This window comes from Coptis chinensis, chromosome 6, assembly GCF_015680905.1.
Source record: "Coptis chinensis isolate HL-2020 chromosome 6, ASM1568090v1, whole genome shotgun sequence".
NCBI lineage: Eukaryota > Viridiplantae > Streptophyta > Magnoliopsida > Ranunculales > Ranunculaceae > Coptis > Coptis chinensis.
In genome coordinates this window covers 73,206,594-73,229,772 of record NC_141461.1, presented here as the reverse complement: position 1 = coordinate 73,229,772, position 23,179 = coordinate 73,206,594, and the positions used below count along the sequence as shown (strand labels likewise).

Sequence of the window (23,179 nt, the reverse complement as noted above, 5' to 3'; positions counted from 1 at the left end):
TTTCATGGTGGTGGATTCGGCTTCGCAATATAATGCAATCTTGGGAAGGTAGTGGATTCACGAGATGAAGTCGGTCCCATCAACGTATTATCAGGTAATACGATTCCCCACCCCTACTACCATGTACGAGGTCTACGGTGATCAGGTTACGGCAAAAAATAGTCATCGGGGAACTGTGAAGCGGTTGATCTACGGATCAAAAGGAGAGGCTTCCAATCCTAGGAAGAGGCTGGAATAGCAATTACAGTGCACCTCGGGGGAGGGGGAGGGTGAGACAGGGGCGGATCCAAGACGCTCGATGAGATAGAGGTGGTGAATATAGTGATAAGGGAAGAGGAGAAGTTCACGTCGATAGGATCTAGTTTGCCCGAGGGGTAATTTGATACAGTTCTTGTCAGATAATAGAGATGTCTTCGCTTGGACAATAGAGGATGTTACTAGGTTGGACCCAGAGTTCGCATGTCATCACTTGCATATGAAAGAGAACGCCAAACCCATGAGGCAAAAGATGCGCAGTATTAGGCCAAAATACGCTGAAGGGATCCAGGAAGAGGTCGTTTGATTGAAAGGGGCGGGGATAATCCGTGAGGTAGAGTTCACAGACTGGTTATGTAATATAGTCGCGGTACCAAAAAAGAATGGGAAAGTGCATATGTGCGTGGACTTTACTGATGTAAATCTAGAGTGTCCAAAGGACAGTTATCCCATGCCGCGAGTAGATGAGTTGGTGGACAGGATGGCCGGGGGTTCAAGATATTTTCCTTCATGGACGCGTCGATGGGGTATAATCAGGTCGCGATGTATGGGCCAGATCAGGAAAAGACCTTGTTTGTTGTGGAGGGTGGTACTTACTGCTATACGAGGATGCCGTTTGGTTTGAAAAATGCAAGGGCAACCTTCCAGCGATTGGGGGAGAAAATGTTTGAAAGCAAGATTCGGAAGGGAATTGAGATTTATATAGACGATATGGTGGAGAAAAGTATGTCAGAAGAAGAACATATAGAGGGGTTGCGAGAAACCTTCGGGATACTATGTAAATACAACTTGAAACTGAACCCTGAGAAGTGTACTTTCGGGGTGACTACAGGAAAGTTTTTGGGGTATATCGTTACTCATAGGGGAATCGAGGCTAACCCCGAGCAGATAAGGTCCCTGGTAGAGATTCCATCTCTGCAGAATGTGAAGGAAGTACAGCGGTTAGCAAGAAGGGTCGCGGCCCTGAATAGGTTCATTTCCAAGTCATCTGATAAGTGCAAACCACTGTACTGACTGTTGAGGAGCACACCGGATTTTGTATGGACCGCGGAGTGTGAGGAGGCATTCCAGGAATTGAAAAAATATTTGGGCAAAGCGCTTTTGCTGTCATGGCCCGAGACCGGGGAGAAGTTGTATTTGTACTTGGGGGCCATGGAGTATGCAGTCAACTCGGTTCTAGTTCGGGTGGTAGACAAGGTGGAGAAGTCGGTATATTTTCAAAGCAAGACTTTGTTAGATGCAGAGATGCGATATAGTAGGATCGAGAGGTATGCCTTGGCATTAGTTTTTTCAACCCTGAAGTTGAAACCCTACTTTGAAGCACATGTGGTGGTGGTGGTAACGAATTTGCCTCTGAGACAAGCACTGAGAACTGAAAAATCTGGTAGAATGTTGAAGTGGGCAGTGATACCGAGTTCTTATAAGATACAGTATCAGATAAGAATCGCGGAGAAGGTGCAGGCAGTGGCTGAGTTTCTGGCAGAGTTTCCCGCAGAGGATCCCACATGGGGAGAGGAAATGATTATGGAACCGGAGCAGGAGAGTGAGCCAGACCTTCTAGACCCATGGGATAAGAGGAATGGGTGGAGGGTATTCACGGATGGATCGGCTACCGACATATGCAGTGGCATAGGAGTCGTGTTGGTTACACCTGATAATAGCAGAATAGAGCAAACCATTAAACTCGGGTTCACGGCGTCCAGCAATGAGGCAGAGTACGAAGTGGTGATCGCAGGATTGAGAATGGCCGAGGATTTGGGAGTGAAGGAGCTGACAGTCTATTCTGATTCAAAGTTAGTGGTGTGTCAAGTGAATGGAGGGTTCGCTGCTCATCGATGCCCCAGGATGGCAAGATATTTGGATGTGGTGCGTAAACGAGCCGAGAAATTCACAAAACTCTATTTCCTTCATTTGGGTAGGGGAGAGAACAGACACGCCGGTGCCCTAGCATATGTAGCAGCTGCAATTCCCGGGTCGGAGGAGAGAACAATACGCGTGGGAAGGTTAGAGAAACCGAGCACCGAGGATAAGATGGAGGTTTGTCAGGTCGCGGAAGAGAATGAGGGTTGGATGGAGCCTATTAAGGACTTTTTGGCAGGAAAGGAAGTCACGGATAAAAAGAAAAGAAGGAGATGGGAGCAGACTTCTCGAAGATATGTTCTACTAGAAGAAGAGTTATATCGGAAAAACTTCAGTGGACCACTTCTAAAATGTTTAGGTCAGCGACTATCCCAGGAGGTGTTGACAGAACTACATGAGGGGGATTGCGGGAGCCATTCAGCGGGGAGAACGACGGCACATCGGCTACTGACACAGGGGTATTATTTCTGGCCCCACATGAAGAGGGATGTTGTGGAATTTGCTAAGAGGTGTGACAAATGTCAGAGATTTGCCCAGTTGATATTCGCCCCCGCTGAACCCCTTCACAATGTCTCAAGTCTGTGGCCTTTTGCTATGTGGGCAATGGATATAGTGGGACCGCTGCCCATGGCCAGTGGTAAAAAGAGGTTCATGCTCGCGGCCACGGATTATTTCACAAAATGGATTGAAGTCGTACCCCTGTAGCAGGTGAAGGAAGCGCAAGTCATCAAGTTTTTATGGGAGAATATTATATGCAGGTTTGGTTTGCCGTACGCTATCATAGCAGACAATAGAACTTAGTTTACGGGAGCAAAGGTGGCCAGGTTCTTGCAAGCCTACAAAGTAAGACAGGGGTTCTCGGCCCCTTACAACCCCGAGGGCAACGAACAGGCAGAGTCATCCAACAAGACCATCATGAACAACCTAAAGAGGAAGTTAGAGGATAAGAAGGGGGCGTGGGCCGACGAGCTGAATCATGTATTATGGGCCTACCGGACCACACCTCGGTCGTCCACCCAAGAGACCCCATTTTCATTGGCTTATGGGGTAGAGGCCGTGATCCCGTCGGAGATGGTAGCAGCTACAACGCGAACAAAGGTCGTGGAGGAAGGTTCAAACTGGAGAATCTTAGCAGCAAATCTGAATCTAGCAGAGGAGAGAAGAGACATTGCCTGTATAAGGCTGGAGGAGTACCACCGGAGGTTGCAAAGACAGTACAATAGGAGGGTCAAGCCAAGGTAGTTCCAAATAGGTGACCTGGTGCTCCGCCAAGTGACACCTAATACCAAGAAAGAGAAAGATGGAAAGCTGGGTCCAAACTGGGAGGGACCTTATACGGTGGTGGATATCGGAGGGGCGAGCACCTACAAATTGTGGACACAAGAAGGCAAACTGTTAGAGAAGCCATGGAATATGAGAATGTTAAAAAAAAATTCACACTTGAATGTAATGGAAATCTAATGCCTGAATCTGGGGCTGTATGTAAATATATAATGCAACAACACTTTTGAGAAGAAATCATTGTTTATAAAGGCAGGAGTCCAAAATAAAAACGAGACATGGAATGCCAACAAGACCGCGGAGGGATGAGCCCTTCGCTGACACAAGGTCAGGATTGGACCTGGGGCAAGGCAAGTCCCCAATGGTTTTCGGAAGCTATGAAACCCGCGGAGCGGGATGAGAGGAGCAAATAATACATGGGGCATAGATCCCAAGGATGGAGAGAGACAGCGGAGGGGATGAGCCCTTCGCTGATGCGAGGCTAGAGATGAGCCCGGGGCAAGATGAGTTGCTTCAAGGGACTTACTGAGGCTGCAGAACCGCAGAGGGGGATGAGCCCTCTGCAGGGGAGAGGTGCAAATCGCACATGAGACATGAAGTCCCAATGTGGAGAGAGACAGCAGAGGGGAGGAGCCCTTCGCTGATAAGAGGATAGAGTCTGCAGAGCGGGGTGAGCCCTTCACGGATTAGGGATACTAACACCACGTGGGGCATGAGGCCCAAACATGGAGAGAGATAGCAGGGAGTTGGAGTCCTTCATAGATATACTCAACCATCATAAAAACAGTGAGAGGAACGAGCGTAGAACTAATTGTGGAGCATGGAGGCTGGCTTAAAGTTGGTAGAGTAGCCAAACATCGAGAAAAAGACAGGGCAAGGGTTACATTGGAGTAAGGTAAAGAGACCAAACCACAGAGGAAGAGATGATAGATGTGCCAAGTAAAATCAAACATCACATGAAAGAGATTAATATTCAAACATAAACATAACAATTGTACTGCAATCAGTGACCCAGATGGGATAAAATGACTTATTACAAAAAAGTATGAAAGACATAGAGTATTTTTAGAGCTTCTCGGAGGGAGTGTCGGCGGCAAGGAGGACATCAGAAACTTCTTCAGAAGGTGCGGTGGTGGTTGCGAAAGTAACGTTCTCCAGGGTCTCGGTAAGGGTCTCTTCAGTAGCCGCGATAGGGTTGGAAATCTCTTCATGCACTGGGGAGCGGGGAAGGGTTCGTATCGGTGGCAGCCACTTCTTCCTGGGCGTCTTCGGAGGGGGCTGCTGCTGGGTTGTAGGGCTTTTCAGGCAGGAGCCATCCTTCCTGGGTGAGTCGGGCAAGCTCTTCCTGGATCTTCTTGGTTACCCTTTTGTCAACAAGAAGCTTGAAGCGTTCGCGAAGAATAGCCATGTCATCTTGATATTGCTAAAGTAGGGCGGCGGTAGCATCTTTCTGTTCTTGAGTGAGGGTGTCGATGGCAGCTTGGTGTTGTTGGGCTAAAGTAGATAGGTTGAGTTGATGTTGTTCAAGGAGCATTTCCCACTGGCGACTCAGACGGTCATTGACAGTATCTATATAGTGCTGATGAGAAGATTTCACGGACTGCAGTTCATCCTGGGCCTTGAGTTTGGCCAAGTTAGCAGTGGCTAGCTCAGATTGAAGCCTTACGTAGGCAGCCTTTAGACCAGAAGGGCTGTTGACCTCTTTCTCCAAGGTAGCCAACTTGTTCTTGGTGCTGAGAAGGCCGCAGATCATGAAAGAAATGTCCAAGCTCACCTAGAAACATAAATAGAGAGGTAAAAGAGAGAGAGAGAGAGAGAGAGGGGTGTACCTGTGCCCAGTTAGTATAAAAAGAGGTGCGGTGGGTATCAAACGAACCCCATCGGCGTAGGCGATGTCCCTAGGCAAATGGACGGTGTAGAATAGGGAAGAGGCTACCACCGCATTGTCCAGGGCGGAGTCAGCTATGGATACTCGGTGGTTGCGCACGTTGAAGATAGGACAGAAGTCTTCTGCAGGGGGCGATTCAGAAACCGGAGCTGCCGATGGAATTGGTTCTTTGCCAGGCTGGCGGGCGCATGGAGAAGAGACTATGGGTGGAAGTGACAAGGTGAGGGGGGCAGGTGCTTCATATTTAGAGGTCCACAGAACTACAGGGACTGACCATTCAGAGGCTGATGTCCGTTATCTCTTGGACGAGGGCATTTCAGTAGAAGCCATCGCCTCGGTTGGGGAAACCTCTGTCACCTCGTCGTCCTCAGAGTCGCTGTCAAAAAGCTTCTATTTATGGACGTCCATGTCGTCGGTGGGGGAGTTGGGAGAAGTATACTGGTCATCCCAGTTGGAAATGGAGCGGTAGGAGGGGATGTCTTCGGGCGCAGAGGTGGCGGGAGAGTCTTGAGATCTTAACGATTGAGAGGAGGGGCGAGGACGACGGCAGTAGGAGGACAAAATGTGGGATCTTTTTTGGGTAGGTGGAGAGGCTCTGGGTTTTCGCTCTTTGGGAGGGGGAGGGCGGTAAAAAGGAGCTGAGAAGCCACGAAAGGTTTGTGGACAGGGAATTTGCAACAGCGGGGTGGCGGTGGTATGGTGGATGCCTAAGTGACTGGCTTGAGCGGGTCCGAGGTCACGGAGTCTTTGAAAAATGGGACAAGATATGCCGGAGTAGAATTGGGATTTGGAGTCTGGCCGCCAACCTACAGCACAGAGAAGAATAGTGAGTTAGAGCATAACAGTAACAATGCAATAAGAAATAAGAGAAAGACAAGGATACTCACCACGGGTGATGAAGGCGAGTTAGTTAAGAGTTAAATCGGAAGGAAGGTCCGCGGACAGAAATTGTCCTGATATATATAAAGGGTAATGGTGCCACACTTTGTCTGAGGATGTGATACGAAGCAAGAGGGGTAGCTTCTGAGGGTGTACACAAAAAGACTGGTATCCTACCTCGACGTCTTTGGTGCTTTTCTTAAGGAAATAGTGGGAGAAGATGTCGCGGCTGGTGATTTTGGGCTCGCCGGTTCTATTGTAAGCATTCACGGCATACATAGTCCTCCAAAAGTTTCCTATGTCTTGGCAGGGAGGGATGTTGAAGTGGTTGCACACCTCGACATCCAAGAGAGTGAGGGGCAGCCGTAGACTGGCAATAATTTGACCCACTGTGATCACGAGGTGATCGGGACGACGGGGAACCAGGTGAGGGTAGTGTGTGATGGATGGCACATGTTCTAGGGTTATGTTGGTTGGAATGCCATAAGCATCCCTAATGGCGTCTAAATTAGGGCAGTGGCATCGTGAAGGTGGAGGTAGCAAAGAGGCTGGGCGCCCAGAGGTGGAGGGGGCCACTGTAGGGGCAGTGGGAGGCGGAGACGCTACTTGGGGTGAATGGGAAGTAGAAGAATTGCCGAAGTTAGAGCCCGACATCGGAAAAACAGAGAGACAGACGCAGAGAATGGGAAGAACCTACTATTTAGCTTGAACAAAAATAAAGCAAGCCTAGAAAACGTACCAAAGGGAGCAAGGAGAGTGGATACTCCCGAGTAGAGGTCCAGAACGTGGGCGGAACCCCCAAGAAACCAGTAGAGCACACACAAAATGGAGAGTGATTGGAAAAGAGCGAAGGGGAGAGCAGTGGAGAAAAATGGGAGAGAGAAAGCGAAATGAGGAAGAGGGAGAGGGAAGAGTGTTTAAATAGTGAAGGGGTAAAAATGTAATTACTAAGGTTATGGAGCTCGAGGAGTTAGTTGGGTAAACCAGCCAACACGAGACACGTGGAAGCGCAAGGAACGAGGGACGACTAAAAATGCGCGTGATGATTGTAGTCCAATCCACACGCAAACCAAGAAAAAAGAGTATGGGCGGTGGAAAGAGAATAACAGTGAGGGTTCTCGACCCCGGATCCCTTAATGGGACCGCGGCGTCAAGAAGGGGCATTTGTAGTGGCACGATGTAGCAAGATTGGACTAAGTCCACCTTGTAGGGGATAGGAGGCAGCATAAGTAGGGACAATGAGGAGCAGCGAATCAAGGCCACGGAACCCTAGTCCACGGGGCGGCAGGTGTACGATCAGTAGGAGAGTTGTAGGATGAACAGACAGATGGGCGGTCCATATGAGAGGGAGGAGACTATAAAAAAGAGAAGATGAGGAGAAAAAGGGGAGGCCGTTAGGGTGAGAAAGAAGGAGAGAAAAGAGAGGAAGGAAGGGGAAAAGAGGAGTTTGTAGAAAAGATTGTTTTAGGGTCAATACAGTCCCTTTTTTATTAATAATTTAGAAACACCTCTCTAATGTCACTTAAATTAAATAATTACCCCCATTTCCCATATTGAAATTAAAACAAGCCCTATTTTATTATTGATAATTTAAAAGAACCTCCCTAATATCACTTAAATAACATAATTATCTCTTATTTTGTTTTTAAAAAATAAATAGATGAGTCCCTCCTATATAATTACAACTAGCTTTCGAACCCGTCCTACGAACGGGTGCCGTTATATTAAATTATTGGAAAAAATATTAGCAACTATGCATATCTATGAGATATGAAAATTATATTAATCAATAATTCAAATTCCTTGCACCACTATCTATAAAAATGAAGCACCAAACCTTGATAAAACTCATCGACTTTTTTTTGTTGTTAGGTTTAATAATTGAAGTTTGATTGAAGTTTTGTGAGAATGCCCAATATGACGAAGATAATATTGAAGCTACTTGAATAGCATGACATTCTTAATTATAATAATAAAAAAATTATGATAAACACTACTTAAAATGCAAAACTATATTTGTCAAGACATTTATTTCCCCTACATATAATACAAACATGTTTTAGGGTTATTAGTTCAATGCATTTGCATCAAGTTTCTGATTTTCCATTAATTATTCTTTGAGGTTAGTTCAATGTAGTACGTTGCATTCAGTTTCCAATTTTTCATTAATTATTCTTTGAGGTTAGTTCAATGCAGTTGCATCAAGTTTTCAATTTCCCGGTAATTATTATTTGAGATTAGTTCAGTGCAATTGCATCTACTTTATAATTTCCCGTTAGTTATTCATTAAGGTTAATTCAGTACAGTTGCATCCAGTTTTCGATGTTTCGTTAATTAGTCTTTAAGATTAGTTCAATGCATTTGCATCCAGGTTCCAATCTCCCGTTAATTACTCTTTGAAATTAGTTCAATACATCTGCATCCAGTTTCTGATTTTCCGTTAATTGTTTTTCTAGGTTAGTTCGATAGTTTACAATTTCTAGTTATTTATGCTTTGAGGTCAGTGCGATGCAGTTACATCCGGCTTCCAATTTCCAGTTAACTATTCTTTGAGCTTATTTTAATGCATTTGCATCTAATTTTTTATTTTCCGTTAGTTAATCTCTAATTTTAGTTTAATGCAATTGCATCCAGTTTCTGATTTTTCGTTAATTATTCTTTGAGGTTAGTTCAATGCAGTTGCATCCAATTTTCGATTTTATGTTAATTGTTCTTTGAGGTTAGTTCAATGCATTTACATCAAGTTTTCAATTTCCCGTTAATTATTTTTTAAGGTTAGTTCAACGCAGTTACATCAAATTTATAATTTCTTGTTAATTATTCATTTAGGTTAGTTCAGTGCAGTTTCATCCATTTTTCAATGTTTCGTTAATTAGTCTTTGAGATTAATTCATTGCATTTGCATCCAGTTTCTGATTTTCCGTTAATAACTATTTAGGGTGTGTTTGTTAACTGGCAAACTTCTAGTGGGAAAATATAAGATTTGCCAGTATTTTCCCACTATAGATTTGCCAGGCAAATTTCTAGTGGGAAAATTTCAGTTTGCCAGTGTTTGTTTGCTAAAATTTATAGTGGAAAAATATAAGATTTGTCATTTTTGCCAGTGTTTGTTTACATGGTTTTTCTCCAATGGCAAATGATATTTTAACTTTTTGGAGATAATTTTTTTTTTGTTTTCAAACTCAATAAAGTATAACAAAAAATAAAATTAAATAAAATTAAAGACAATACAACTCAACTTTAATAGTATCCATAAAATGCCTTATCAAATAACCATAAAATAAAGTGAAAGTGCAATGAACCATAACAACTATTATTATCCGAAGACATATAAAATGTCATTGTGCCTTGGAGAAAACCAGCTTAGCTTGAGCATAATAACTCTTCTCCACCTCGCTAAAATTTACAAAGCGGATGTTCGAACCAAACCAAATGCGCATTGAAGAATTTGTTTCCACCAATGCTCTTGTTGTTACCTCCTCAATACCATTTATTATATGCTCAACAATCTACTAGTGAAGTTAGTGGGCACCAGCGCGGCAGCTGTCCATGTAATCATTTATATAAAATCTACCCCAGAAGGACTTGATATTTCCTCTCAAACCCCCCTCGCACATTTAGTTTCACCACACTATGTTTAGAGCCTAGAGGACTCCAATCTCATTCTTCTACTGTTAGAGCACAATTTAGTTGGGCTGTTATCCCCAACTCCTCAAGGTTACAGGAACTGCATTCGAACTAATGTTGCACCCCTTGCTCAAGATACTTGTGTGATGCACCTGCCTTTGAATAAGTGTTTGCAAAACTGAATATGTTGCATTCCTTGTTTGAAATAAACACAGTTCCTGTTCTTCCACAATGGTATAATTTGTGGCAACCACGGCTGAACTCCAAAGTTAAATGCATTCTGTGATAGCAATGCTATCATGTTAGCAAAAAGTAATTTCTGATTGTATTTTCAGGATTTGACTTGCTACTGTGTCTCAAAGACTACAAAGAAGAAGAACAACATCGCAAAGACGCAGAAGATAAAGACAAAGAGCAAAGATCGCAAAGACACCACCACAACTCCACCACACACACCACCTACACCAGCCCACTACACACACACACAGAGACTCAACAAATCTATTTGGTCTACTTCTTCTTCGTGGTTTTAGTTTGAGGGCCGGCAATTTTCGCCACCGCAGGTTAACACCCTAAACGAAGGGGTTCTGGATATATCCTCAAAGAATCGAGACTTCCTAGTCTTCTTAGCAAAGTAGGTGTAGTGCTTCTAGGACCACTAGCTCTCGGTTTGAGAAGTATCCCCACCAAAGATCCGAGGGAGCACCAATGAACAAAGATATAGGACAAAATGTTAAACAAGATGCTACTATGCTTATTGCTTACATGACAACATGACATACAAAGCGCCCGGAAGGATTCAGATTAAGGCCATCTTTCTATGTTTGCAATCAAATTCAGCCTACTAATTTTCTGCGTCTTAACACATCCACTTCAATGTAACCATTTTAAAATAGTTAAAAGCTATTACTTAGTGTGTTATCTTGTTGGCGGTTTTTATGTGTAAATTTGTTAGTTTGGGATTAATATTACAATTCTCTCATTTTATATAATTAAAAAGCAACCAAGAAAAATTATTATGTACATGTAACAATGTCTCATGGTAAACATACATCAAACATGAATTACTAATATTGTTTCTATATATCTCACCCCAAAGAACTATTTTTTTCTTTGTCGACGGAGATATGACTTAATGATAACGAAGTGTTTCACCAATCGTGGAACACCCCAATGACTAACCTGTTTATCAAATAAAAGAAAGGAAAAATATGAGTACAAAACCTACTGGTAACTACTTGTTTAAAAGCTCTCATAGTCTAAAAGCTGTATTTATTTGGCTAACTAACGTTGTCAAAAATCAAAACATTGAAAACAACTTCATGAACCAATACACCTAGCTACCTACTTGGACTAAATTAAGTAGATTTGGTGATAGCACCAATGAACTAACTACACAGTCTCTCCATCTTTGTATTAACCGTTGTGGTCACTGGTCAAATTGTATAACCATGAAAACAGTTAAAATTAATTAACTAAACATTTGAAAATTAAAAAGTTTTGGTCACAGAGAGAAAACAAAAAAAAAAAAAAAACAGTAAAAAAATGTGAGACAGAGATTGAGAAACCTAGAGTTTGAGAGAGAAAGAGAGATTGAGAGAAAGAGAGAAGAGAGATAAGAGAAAATACATGAGAAGAGAGCAAGTTGATGAGTTGATGAGAGGGGCAGTGAGAAAGAGAGGAGAGATCGAGAGAGAGGGAGAGGGAGAGGGAGAGTTGTTTCTATTTTCACCGGGTGACTAATTTAACTTTGGGGGGAGGTGTTTTCTATTTTCCCACTTCTAGTGGGATAATTTGATTTGCCGGCTAATTCTAAATAGTATTTGCCAGGGCCTTTAAATACACCCAAACACTGACAAATGGTACTTCTAGTGGGAAAATACAATTAGCCATCCCCATTTGCCAGTTAACAAACACACCCTTAAGGTTAGTTCAATACATCTGCATCTAGTTTCTGATTATTTATGCTTTGAGGTTATTTCGATGCAATTACATCCGGTTTCTGATTTCCCGTTAACTATTCTTTGAGGTTATTTCAATGCATATTTGCATTTAGTTTCTGATTTCCCACCAATTATTCTATGAGATTAGTTCAATGCAGTTGTATTCGGTTTTTGATTTTCTGTTAATTATTTTTTGAGTTTAGTTTAATGCATTTGCATCCAGTTTCTGGTTTCCCATTAATTATTATTTGAGGTTTGTTTGATGTATTTGCATACCGTTTACGATTTCCCGTTAAATATTTTTCTAAGATTTGCATCCAATTTCTATTTTTCCGTTCGTTATTCTCTGACGTTAGTTTAATGTTAGTTTAATGCAATTGCATCCAGTTTTCAATTTCTAGTTAATTATTTTTTGAGTTTAGTTTATTGCATTTGCATAAAGTTTTTTATTTTCGGTTAATTACTCTTTGAGCTCAGTTATGTATTTGAATCCAGTTTTCAATTTCCTTTTAATTATTCAATGTGGTGTGTAATACCAACTTCTACTGATCCATCTGTAGTGTCCTTGCAAACATGACATAAAAAATAAATTATGTTTGATTTACTATGTGGGATCATCAAAGATTATCTAGTTCCCGATTTCCCGTTATTATTCTTTAAATTATACATGACTCACTATGTAGAATTTGCAAAGATTATCTATTAACGGGAGTTATTATATTAATTATTCTAAAACATATTTGCAAATATGCAGAACTATTATATATTAATATTATATTGATCACTCATCTAAATTTCTTATAACATGAAAACCTCACTCTCCATTTTTTTCTTTTTTTAAAAAAAAAACTCACCTTTGATAAAACTCTCCAACTTCATTTTGTTTTTTAATAATAGAATTTTGATTGAAGTTTTATGAGATTGCTTAATAAGGCGAAGTTCATATATATTGAAGTTACTTGAATAGAAAGCTACCAATCATACGGAAAGAGATAAGATAAACACCATTTTAAATGCAAAACTATACTTATTAAAACATTCTCACAACATATAATCCAACTATGTTTTGAGGTTAGTTCAATGCATTTGCATCCAGTTTCTGATTTTCCGTTATTTATATTTTGAGGTTAGTTCAATGCAGTTGAATCCAATTTCCGATTCCCGTTATTTTTTTTTAAGTTAGTTCAATGCGGTTGCATCTAATTTCCGATTTTTCATTAATTATTTTGTACAGTTAGTTCAATACATTTGCATCCAATTTCCAATTCTCTATTAATTGTTCTTTGAGATTAGCTCAATGTATTTGTATCCAGTTTCTGATTTCTCGTTAATTATTCTGTGAGATTAGTTTAATGCATTTGCATACAGTTTCTGATTTCTTGTTTATTATTTGATAAGGTTGCATTTGCATCTAGTTTCTGATTTCTCGTTAATTATTGTTTGAGGTTAGTTCAATGAATTTGCATCTTGTTTCCAATTTCCCATTAATTATTTCTTGAGGTTAGTTCAATGCATTTCCATCCAATTTATTTTTTTAAGATTAGTTCAGTGCAGTTGCATCCGGTTTCCGATTTTCCGTTAATTATTCTTTAAGATTAGTTCAACGCATTTACATCATGTTTCCAATTTATAATTAATTTTTCTTTGAGGTTAGTTCATTATAGTTGCATCCAGATTTCGATTTCCTGTTAATTTAATCTTTGAGGGTTAGTGATAAGCACCCAAAACTGTAATACTAAACCCCGTAGAGACATAGCATTTTGGTTAATTATGTGTTTAATAATCATGAAATAATTATATTTTCGTACTTTTGCAGGTTTTCGTAGTCAACGTGAATATGATGATAAAACCTGCATCAAAGTACAGGAACACTGTGCATACTTGAAGTCTTCCCACTCAGCCCCAGTGAAGCCAAACAAAGCCTAACTAGAGCCCAAGATTTCAAAGGGACAAAACCAGTGCAAAACGGAACCATATATAAAGAAGCAGCAAACTTCTTAAGCTCACATCTTTCAAACCTGGACTCTGATTTCGACAAGTGAACTGCCAGAACGACCAGGGCAACGAGCTCTATGCAAAGACAGAAAGTTGTAAAAACACTAAAATTCGGGCCGTCACTGGACACATCACATGGACCCACTCTGCGGGCCCACAAGAAATGATGAGTCATCATGCATGGACTAGTGACAATTTATGGACACTTTGGTGACACCTTGCAAGGAGAGACAAGACAAAACATTAAATGAATGATTAGATTTTTTATTAGGAAAAGTGTGAAAAAAGTTTAGAGGATTTGAAAAGAAAAGACAAATTTAGAAAAGACAAATTGGAAATAAAGGAGGGAAAGCTTCACGTGAGAGAGGGGGATATATATTTTGGGAGGTTGGAGAAAGGCAGACACTCATTCTTGCATTTCCTTTCATTGTTTACATTTTCATGCTTAGTATATTTTCACTTTGAAGCTTTTGTATTAGGTTAGTACAAGAAGTATTATCTTCTAATCAAATCTATTTCTTCAACTTAGATTCCAGTTCTTCCTTTACTTCTTTTCACTTTTCCTTTCATACATCAAAGAAATTAATCCATCCAAGGACCATGAGCTAAACCCCTCCCAAGGGGAGGGTTAATGATGCTCATGTGAGGGTCAGGCTGCAATTTAGTAGTCTAGGATCACTACTTAGGGAATAGGGTTAGATTATACATCCGGTCCCAAAATGACTGAGTCTGACCAAGTTTGGAGTACTGATACTCCATAACACTATCGTGCGAGACCCAGTTAATACTAGGTCAAGTCTCATGCGAGACCCTATGGTGGTCGTTAGCCCTCTGGTTTGTCCAGCTGGTGTATACTTAAACTAGGAGTTAAAGAGATATTCCAGAGATAGAATTTTAATTCAACTCCTTATGCTAGTGAGATGAACTCAGAGATGAGTACATCTCACTAGGGATCGATACTCGACGTTGTTTCGTGTTTGTCTATGAACTCTAGACGGACTAGAGATGTAGTGATAAGGTACTCTAAACTTTTGTAACTGACCTTGCATGATTATGACTAACCTTCTTCCTGTATCTCTTTCTATATTTAGTTAACTTAGAAATCAATCTTTGTAATTTTACGTTAACTTGTATTCCAAGTTTTAATTGAGCAACATAAGAAATAAACTAAAATCCTACTCACTAATCCCTTAAAGCTGTAAATCCAGTTGTGAACCTTGCCTAGTCTTAAGGTTTGGACGATCTCTTACTAGATCTATGCTACCAACCCACGTGAGTAAAGTAACTTGACTAATCAAAAAATTTACGGACTTTGGACTCAAAAGAACAAAACCATAAATTACTGATTATCAAATGGTGTCGCTGCACGGCTAAGGACTTCGGACATTTAACATAACAACTGGAATTCATCACTAGACAACCTCACCTCTCCTACCCCCTCCTCTTTTCGATTTTTCATTTATTTTACGATTTTAACGTTCTCTTAACTGCTCGTACCAACTTTTATTTTCTACTTATAGGAACCTGTGAACCAAATCGGAATTCTCATCCTTAGAACATTCTAAGAACGCTATAAGAAGTTGAACTGCTGCATTTATCTCATAGTCTCGGACGAGACTTTGACTGGTTGCGAGAGAGACTGCCCTGGAGTATCAGCACTCTAGTTTTCAGGCCCAAGTCACTTCCCTTATCAGTGTTGTTTTGGATTCTTTGGACCTGTTTATCTAACTTCCAGTATGTGCACGAGTTCAACTTGTTTAAGGAGTTAATTCGGTCGTTTAATTCTAATAGGTGGAATTGCAGGAAGCTCCAGGTTTCGCATTCTTCAACTCCTCCTCAAACTTTGCCGAGGAAATTATTTGGTTGATTGCTATAACTTGTTTTACATCACGTATTTATATATTGTCATGAGAACTCTTTGCATGTATAGAATTTTTCCTGAGTATGTGTGGTTCGTTATTGCATATTGACGTTAATACGGTTAATATGATTCGAATATATTTGGATGTCTGCGTGATTTCAACCCATATGCTTAGATTATTTTTGTATGTGTCTGTTACATCCATTCACATACGCGGCATTACTTTGCATGAGTTTGTTCTCGATATTCCTCTAGCTAGCATCTAGTTGCACATGTAGGGTATATTTTATGTATGCATAGTTGTATATTATTGCATACATAGGACGTGTTTCTATTCATGTATGAGTAATATAGAGTTGCATGTGTAGTCTTCCTGTGTATAACTAGCATGTGCTAATTGCATGATTAGTCATCTATTTTGGCATCTCTCGTCTTTATTTGCATGTTTCGTAATCACATGTTTATATACGGTTGCGCGAATATATTATCTGTGTTTTTCCCCCCTTCTCCATAATACATTAATTATGTAAACTTTAAAATTAAAAAAAAAAAAAAAAAAAAACTCCTAATAATAAAATTTCATCATAATTATATTAATAATAATCACATAATATACCATCATCAATCATCATCCTATTCCATCAATGTCTAGCAAACTTGAAAGAATGAGGTTACCTAATTAAGAAACGTGCTAGCACGTACAACCTCCCTCAATTCTCTCATGTGACCTGGCTACTGGAATATTCACACGTTATCCTAGCTTATATGCTCACGTTAGTAACAGTTCAGGAGGACGTGGTTCACCTCCCTCTTTCCGTAATTCCTAATTCTCATGTCATAATTCATTCCTTATGAGTCTGGAATTAAAAATGGTGTTTGCATGAGACTACGGTCTATTACCAATAAGGAATTATAGCATACATATCGTCGTCGGAAATACGATAAACAACTGCATAATAGATCCTAAAGATTGACTTCATCGAGAATCTTATAAATAGATTTCTTACACCTAAGGATCCTCGCCGTTACCCGGGCCATGGCCCAAATTAAATTCTCAAATTTCCATTCGAATTTACGTTCTTTGTCGTTTTCTGTTTTTTCTTTAGTAACCATAATTACGTGTAGTGCAATTTTCCTGTTGTAATCAATGTAATTTGTTTTTACTCAGTTATTTCCATCAAATTCTAACAATTGGTTTATCTTTGTCTACAGGTGGTGTCTTTCATCACACGTCTTCGACATCTCCAATAATGGAACCACTAAAGATCATCCCTGAACAATCCTTCTAGGCTGTGTTGGATTCTCCTTCATATGGACTTCATTTCAAAGACCTTATCACCCAAGCCGGTTGGTCCTCCCTCGTTCTGCAACCTGAACAGACATACTCTCCAAATTTAGCGGCTTATTTTTATGATAATATGGAGGATACAACAACATTTAAAGGTGCCCGTGGTTTCTTTTTGAACGGATTCGCAATCCGTATGGGTAACACTAGACATATCTTTTACGAGCCAATAGTTGCTATGACTTTGGACCTTCCCTATCACCAGCCAACCCCCACCATTCAATACATCATACATAACTCCTTTAATCACTACTTTTGGGAAGATTTCACCAGCCACTATGGCGATGGCCTCACCCAAGTCGTTGAACGTGAGGAAGTTGGCCGATGGCCGGACAAAACAATTCCCCTAAGAAGTATGACAATGAATGTTGGGACTACCATGTTATTTATCCTTCTGAACATCATAGGAGATTGGCATTGTTCCATTACCACCGCATCACCTTGCAAGGCTTTCCATGCTCTCACTCAGCAACACACCTTCTTTGACATCACGAACCTCTTAATTGAGAACTTGAAAAGGGCTCATCATTTTTGACACCATTATATCACATTGCCTGTTACCGTATGCTGGATAAGGAGGGCATTTTTCCCACAGTTTTCAGCCACTTTTCATGACTAGGTATGAGTAGATTCTATGTGTCTGGCGAATAGGATAATTCATTCTTTGAGATTTCGTGTCTGGCGTCAGTGCTCTTCAAGGCATCTGAAGTACGTTCGTTGCTTCCCCAATGATAAAGACATGATAGCTCATTTGGACACTTTTAAAAGGAAAAAGTGGAGCGAAGTTTGGTAGACCATGATAAACTGGCGTGATACCAAAGAATGGCACTTCGATAGAGATGAAGCTAGAATGGACATACCCCTAATTCTTAATTAGGGTAGTGTAAGTTGGTGAACATATTTGTTGTTTTAGTTCTTGATGTGCCCTTTCCCTTTTGTTTTTGTATAGCATATGTTATGTTATCATAATTTTCTGTTGAAAATATCAGCTTTATTTTTGCTCAAGCCTCTTAGGTATATTCTTTCTTCCTCTTGACACTTTGAGGACACAGCGTTCTACTGTTTGGGGGTGGTTAGAACCTTCCGCAAAAATTAAACATTTATAGGTTGTATATAGTTTTATTTTCTGTCTAAATAAGTATATTTAGTGACAAAGTCTCGTTTCCTTTTCTGTGATGAAAAATATCTAGAAATCTCACCCTAGCATTAGAATTAGGATTTGTTCTTAGAAACTTAAGTTAATACGTATGCAATAGTTTTTACATATTTTCATGAGCATTCATGCACTGACTGTCATTGAATGTATATAGCAGTAAGTTTCTAGGACCCACGGTTAGATAACTTAATTTCCATATCCTGTGAGAATCTAACCAAAAAGCCTCAAAATGTGTGATATATGAGTAATGACACAGAGGACTAGTGTTTCCGAATAGAGAAGTTCACGCGTTTACTTACTTGATCACTACCCGAATCTTAAGCGAGAATTTAGGCCTTCTTTGGATCGATATAGTCAAAAATTCATACCTGTAAAAATTTTACCGCTAGTCGCCCCACTGAACCTTTCATTAACCCTTTCTATTTCACCAAAAATTCATTAACCATCTATTAACCACAAATAAATAATGCACCTAGATGATGAGTATGAGAAATATGATGAAGTGTGGAAAAATGAAAAGAAAAACTTGTCACAAATTAAAATCAGTTACCTGCTTCAAAAGAAAAAAAAAAAGAAAAATAGAAATATGTTTCCAAAAATCAAAAGAAAAATCAAAGTTAGACTTTCTCCCAAAATCAAATCAAAAGGGAATACAAAAGCTTAAAAATAACTAATTATGGAAACTCATGTTAGAAACAGGAAAGAAAATAAGGATTTCTCTAGTTGTAAATATCTCGAAGACCTTATTCTCTCATACTTATCATTTTTTAATTTTCAATTCCATTTTCTTCTACACTACCACCTAAGCCCCATAACACATAATAAAGACATCTAGCTCAATTAGTAGTAGGATGGTGTGATAATAAGTAGTAGATATGAATTCTCGACCTCGGCTCCTCTGACTGTCATTAAGTATGTGAGGAAATGTGTGCCCACTACACACTGGAGTTAGCAAAACTTGAGTGGAAAAATATGAGAGAATTTGTGTTTCGACATATACCTGTGAAAACCTACTTAAGGACGCTAACCAAATGATCCATAAACGGCCTTGCTCGTACATTACATTGTAAAGATCACTGCATGCATGTTCATATGTAGATGTTTTGATTATTGTATATATATTAACTTGAATTTCAAAAGAATTAATCCTTGTTTCCCCCGCTAGTGAGATGTATAGATATCTAAGATTAATTAAGAGAACATGCCTTTGTTACTGAGTCATTGTAGTATAGATGAAGTTTGTGAGTATCTTCTCTGGAAAACTCTCACGAGGCTATAACTCGTCCACTATAGAATTCCTAGTGGTTTAAGTTATTGTTACATACGGTCAATGCAACCGCACTCTGCGAAATGAGACTTAGTTTAGGACATCACATTTTTTACCACTTATCATTTTAATGTCTCTTCTTTGCTTGAAGACAAGCAAAGTGCTGTTTGGGGGTAGTGTGATAAGCACCCAAAAATTGTAATACTAAACCCCATAGAGACATAGCATTTTGGTTAATTATGGGTTTAATAATCATGAAATAATTATATTGTCGTACTTTTGCAGGTTTTTGCAGTTAACGTGAATATGATGATAAAACCTGCATCAAAGTATGGGAATATTGTGCATACTTAAAGTCTTCCCACTTAGCCTTAGTGAAGCCCAACAAAGCCTGACTAAAGCCGAAGATTCCAAAGGGACAAAACCAGTGCAGAACGGGACCACGTGTAAAGAAGCAGCAAACTTCCGAAGCTCACATCTTCCAAACCTGGACTCCGATTTGGACAAGTGAACTGCCAGAACAACCAGGGTGACGAGCTCTACGCAAAGACAGAAAGTTGTAAAAACTCCAAAATCTAGGCCACCACTAGACAAAACACGTGGACCCATTGTACGAGCCTACAAGAAATGATGAGTCATCATGCATGGACAAGTGGCAAGTTATGGATACTTTGGTGACACCTTGCAAGGAGAGACAAGACAAAACATTAAATGAATGATTAGATTTTTTATTAGGAAAAGTGTGAAAAAAGTTTGGAGGATTTGAAAAGAAAAGACAAATTGGAAATAAAGGAGGGAAAGCTTCACGTAAGAGAGGGGGATATATATTTTGGGAGGTTGGAGAAAGGCAGACATTCATTCTTGCATTTCCTTTTGTTGTTTACATTTTCATGCTTAGTATATTTTCACTTTGAAGCTTTTGTATTAGGTTGGTACAGGAAGTATTAACTTCTAATAAAATCTATTTCTTCAAGTTAGATTCCAGTTCTTCCTTTTACTTCTTTTCACTTTTCCTTTCATACATCAAAGAAATCAATCCATCCAAGGACCATGAGCTAAAACCCTCCCAAAGGGAAGGTTAATGATGCTCATGTGAGGGTCAGGCTGCAATTTAGTAGTCCATGATCACTACTTAGGGAATAAGGTTAGATTATACATCCAATCCCAAAATGACTGAGTATGACCAAGTTTGGAATGCTGATACTCCATAACAGTCTCGTGCGAAACCCTATGGTGGTCGTTAGCCCTCTGGTTTGTCCAGCTGGTGTATACTTAAACCAGGAGTTGAAAAGATATTCCAGAGATGGAATGTTAATTCAACTCCTTATGCTAGTAAGATTAACTCAGAGATAAGTACATCTCACTAGGGATCGATACTGGACGTCGTTTCGGGTTTGTCTATGAACTCTAGACAAATTAGAGTTGTAGTGATAAGGTACTCTAAACTTTTGTAACTAACCTTGAATGATTATGATTAACCTTCTTCCTGTATATCTCTCTCTATTTAGTTTACTTAGAAATCAATCTTTGTAATTTTACGTTAACTTGCATTCCAAGTTTTAATTTAGCAACATAAGAAATAAACTAAAATCCTACTCACTAATCCCTTAAAGATGTAAATCCAGTTGTGAACCTTGCCTAGTCTTAAGGTTTGGACGATCCCTTACTCGATCTATGCTACCAACCCACGTGAGTAAGGTAACTTGACTAATCGGAAATTTTACGGACTATGGACTCAAAAGAACAAAACCATAAATTACTGATTATCAGTTAGCTCAATGCATTTGCATCTAGTTTTCGATTTCCCGACAATTATTCTTTGATATTAGTTTGATGTGTTTGCATCCAAGTTTTGATTTTCCTTTAATTATTCTTTGAGGTTAGATTAATGTAGTTGTATCCATATTCCGATTTTCTATTAATTACTTTTTAAGATTAATTTAATGCTTGCATTTGCATCCAGTTTCCGATTTCCTGTTAAATATTATTTGAGGTTAGTTCGATACATTTGCATCCAATTTTCGGTTCCCCATTAATTGTTCTTTGACGATAGTTTCATTCAGTATTATATATGTTTTAAAATATTTTTCATTATTGCTTTGCCGTTATTTATTTTTTTTTCTATTATATATTTTGTGATGTTATTTTTTGTATAATTTAATTTTTCACATGTAATTTGTTTTGGTTTGGTATATAATTTATTTAAGCCTAATGTCCACTTTAACTGAATCTCGTTATTTTGTTAAATTATATATATATGTATAGTCCTTCTCTCAAAAGTAGCTACTTAAGTTAACTTTAAAATAAGTACGTAAGTAAAACTTTACCTACAAAATGAATTTAAACCTACTTTTTTGTAGATATAATATACTAAATATTAATATCATCTCTACAAAATTTTAGCTCATTTGGAAACCTCTAACATATATAAAAATTGTTGGCATCTTTAAAAAGAAATCTAACGGTCCAGAAATGATAAGTTTTTGTGATCATTTTTTGCCGATGTTAGAGATTTCCAAATGAGCTAAAATTTTGTAGAGATGATCTTAATATTGAGTATATCATATCCATACAAAAATAAGTTTGAATTCATTTTGTAGGTGAAATTTTACTTACGTACTTACTTTAAAGTTAACTTAAGTAGCTACTTTTTAGAGAAAGATTGTATATATATATATATATATATATATATATATTGTAACCAAAATTGTGATATATATATATAGTGTTGAAAATTTATAAATTTAATTAGAATATGCCGTAATTATTGTGGCCATAATGGTGATTTTTGGAATCCTTAACTATGAATAAATGTTTAAATCCCATTGTGGATGGTGCTTCAAATCGAAAGGGTTTTAGGAAAATTGTTTCGGTGGAAACTATTATTTTTAGCAATTTAATTTTTTGTCTCATATTTTTTTTTTCGTAATTAGCTATATTGTTTAGGAAAAGTCGGAGACTCTGTGAAACTTTAGATGAGATTGTTTTTTCGTAATTAGTTATACTGTTTAGGAAAAGTTAGAGACTTTATGAAACTTTATATGGGATTGTTTTCTTATTTATATCCTATTTTTTTATAAGTAGTAATAGAGTTTAGAAAAAACTGGAGTTCCTGCGAGTGTTCCAAAAAATAGATTGGTGATGGTATAACTATAATATATATCTAAGGAATTGGAATATGTTGTAATTATTGTGGCCGTAATTGTGATTTTTTGAATCCTTAACTATGAATAAATGTCTAAATCACACAGTGGATGGCGCATCAAATCGAAAGGGTTTTAGAAAAATCGTTTTCGGTGGAAATTATTATTTTTAGCAATTTAGTTTTTTGTCTCCTATTTTTTTTGTAATTAGCTATATTGTTTAGAAAAAGTTGGAGATTCTGTTTTTTTCGTAATTAGCTATAGTGTTTAGGAAAAGTTGAAGAGTCTGTGAAACTCTATATGGGATTGTTTCGTTATTTATATCATACTTTTTTTATATTTAGTAATAGAGTTTAGGAAAAATTGGAGTCTCTGTGAGGGTATAGCTATAATCTTTATATCACCTCTCTCTATATTAAAGCAGAGTACATCTTATGTGTACAGTGTCTGTCCTAGGTGGCACTCTCCTAAAAAAGAGTGATGCCCATGTGGATGTCTGTTTTTAGTGGAAAAACTCAATTAAAACCCCTCTCAAACCCTTCACCACTTTACCCATAACCCTTAGCACTTTTTTCATGTCCTTTGAAAGACTAAAACTTCTCCTCGAGACACTAAAAGAATCTCTTATCCGGCGAAGTAAGAAAACTCCAATGAATAATACCTCAACGGGCTGGGGTGA

At 38.8% G+C, this 23,179-nt stretch overlaps 1 protein-coding gene across 1 annotated transcript; it reads left to right on the top strand.

The window, feature by feature from the left end:
* Positions 1 to 1,407: 1,407 nt before the first annotated feature.
* LOC147494381 (uncharacterized) lies at positions 1,408 to 2,820 on the top strand. Its single transcript, XM_086568117.1, has one exon. It carries the CDS (start codon positions 1,408 to 1,410, stop codon positions 2,818 to 2,820), a length of 1,413 nt encoding a protein of 470 aa, XP_086424243.1.
* The last annotated feature ends 20,359 nt before the right edge of the window (positions 2,821 to 23,179 follow it).

Bases quoted from the DNA above. Each gene is read 5' to 3' on its own strand.
- LOC147494381 (XM_086568117.1), top strand. From the start codon at position 1,408: ATGGAGTATGCAGTCAACTCGGTTCTAGTTCGGGTGGTAGACAAGGTG.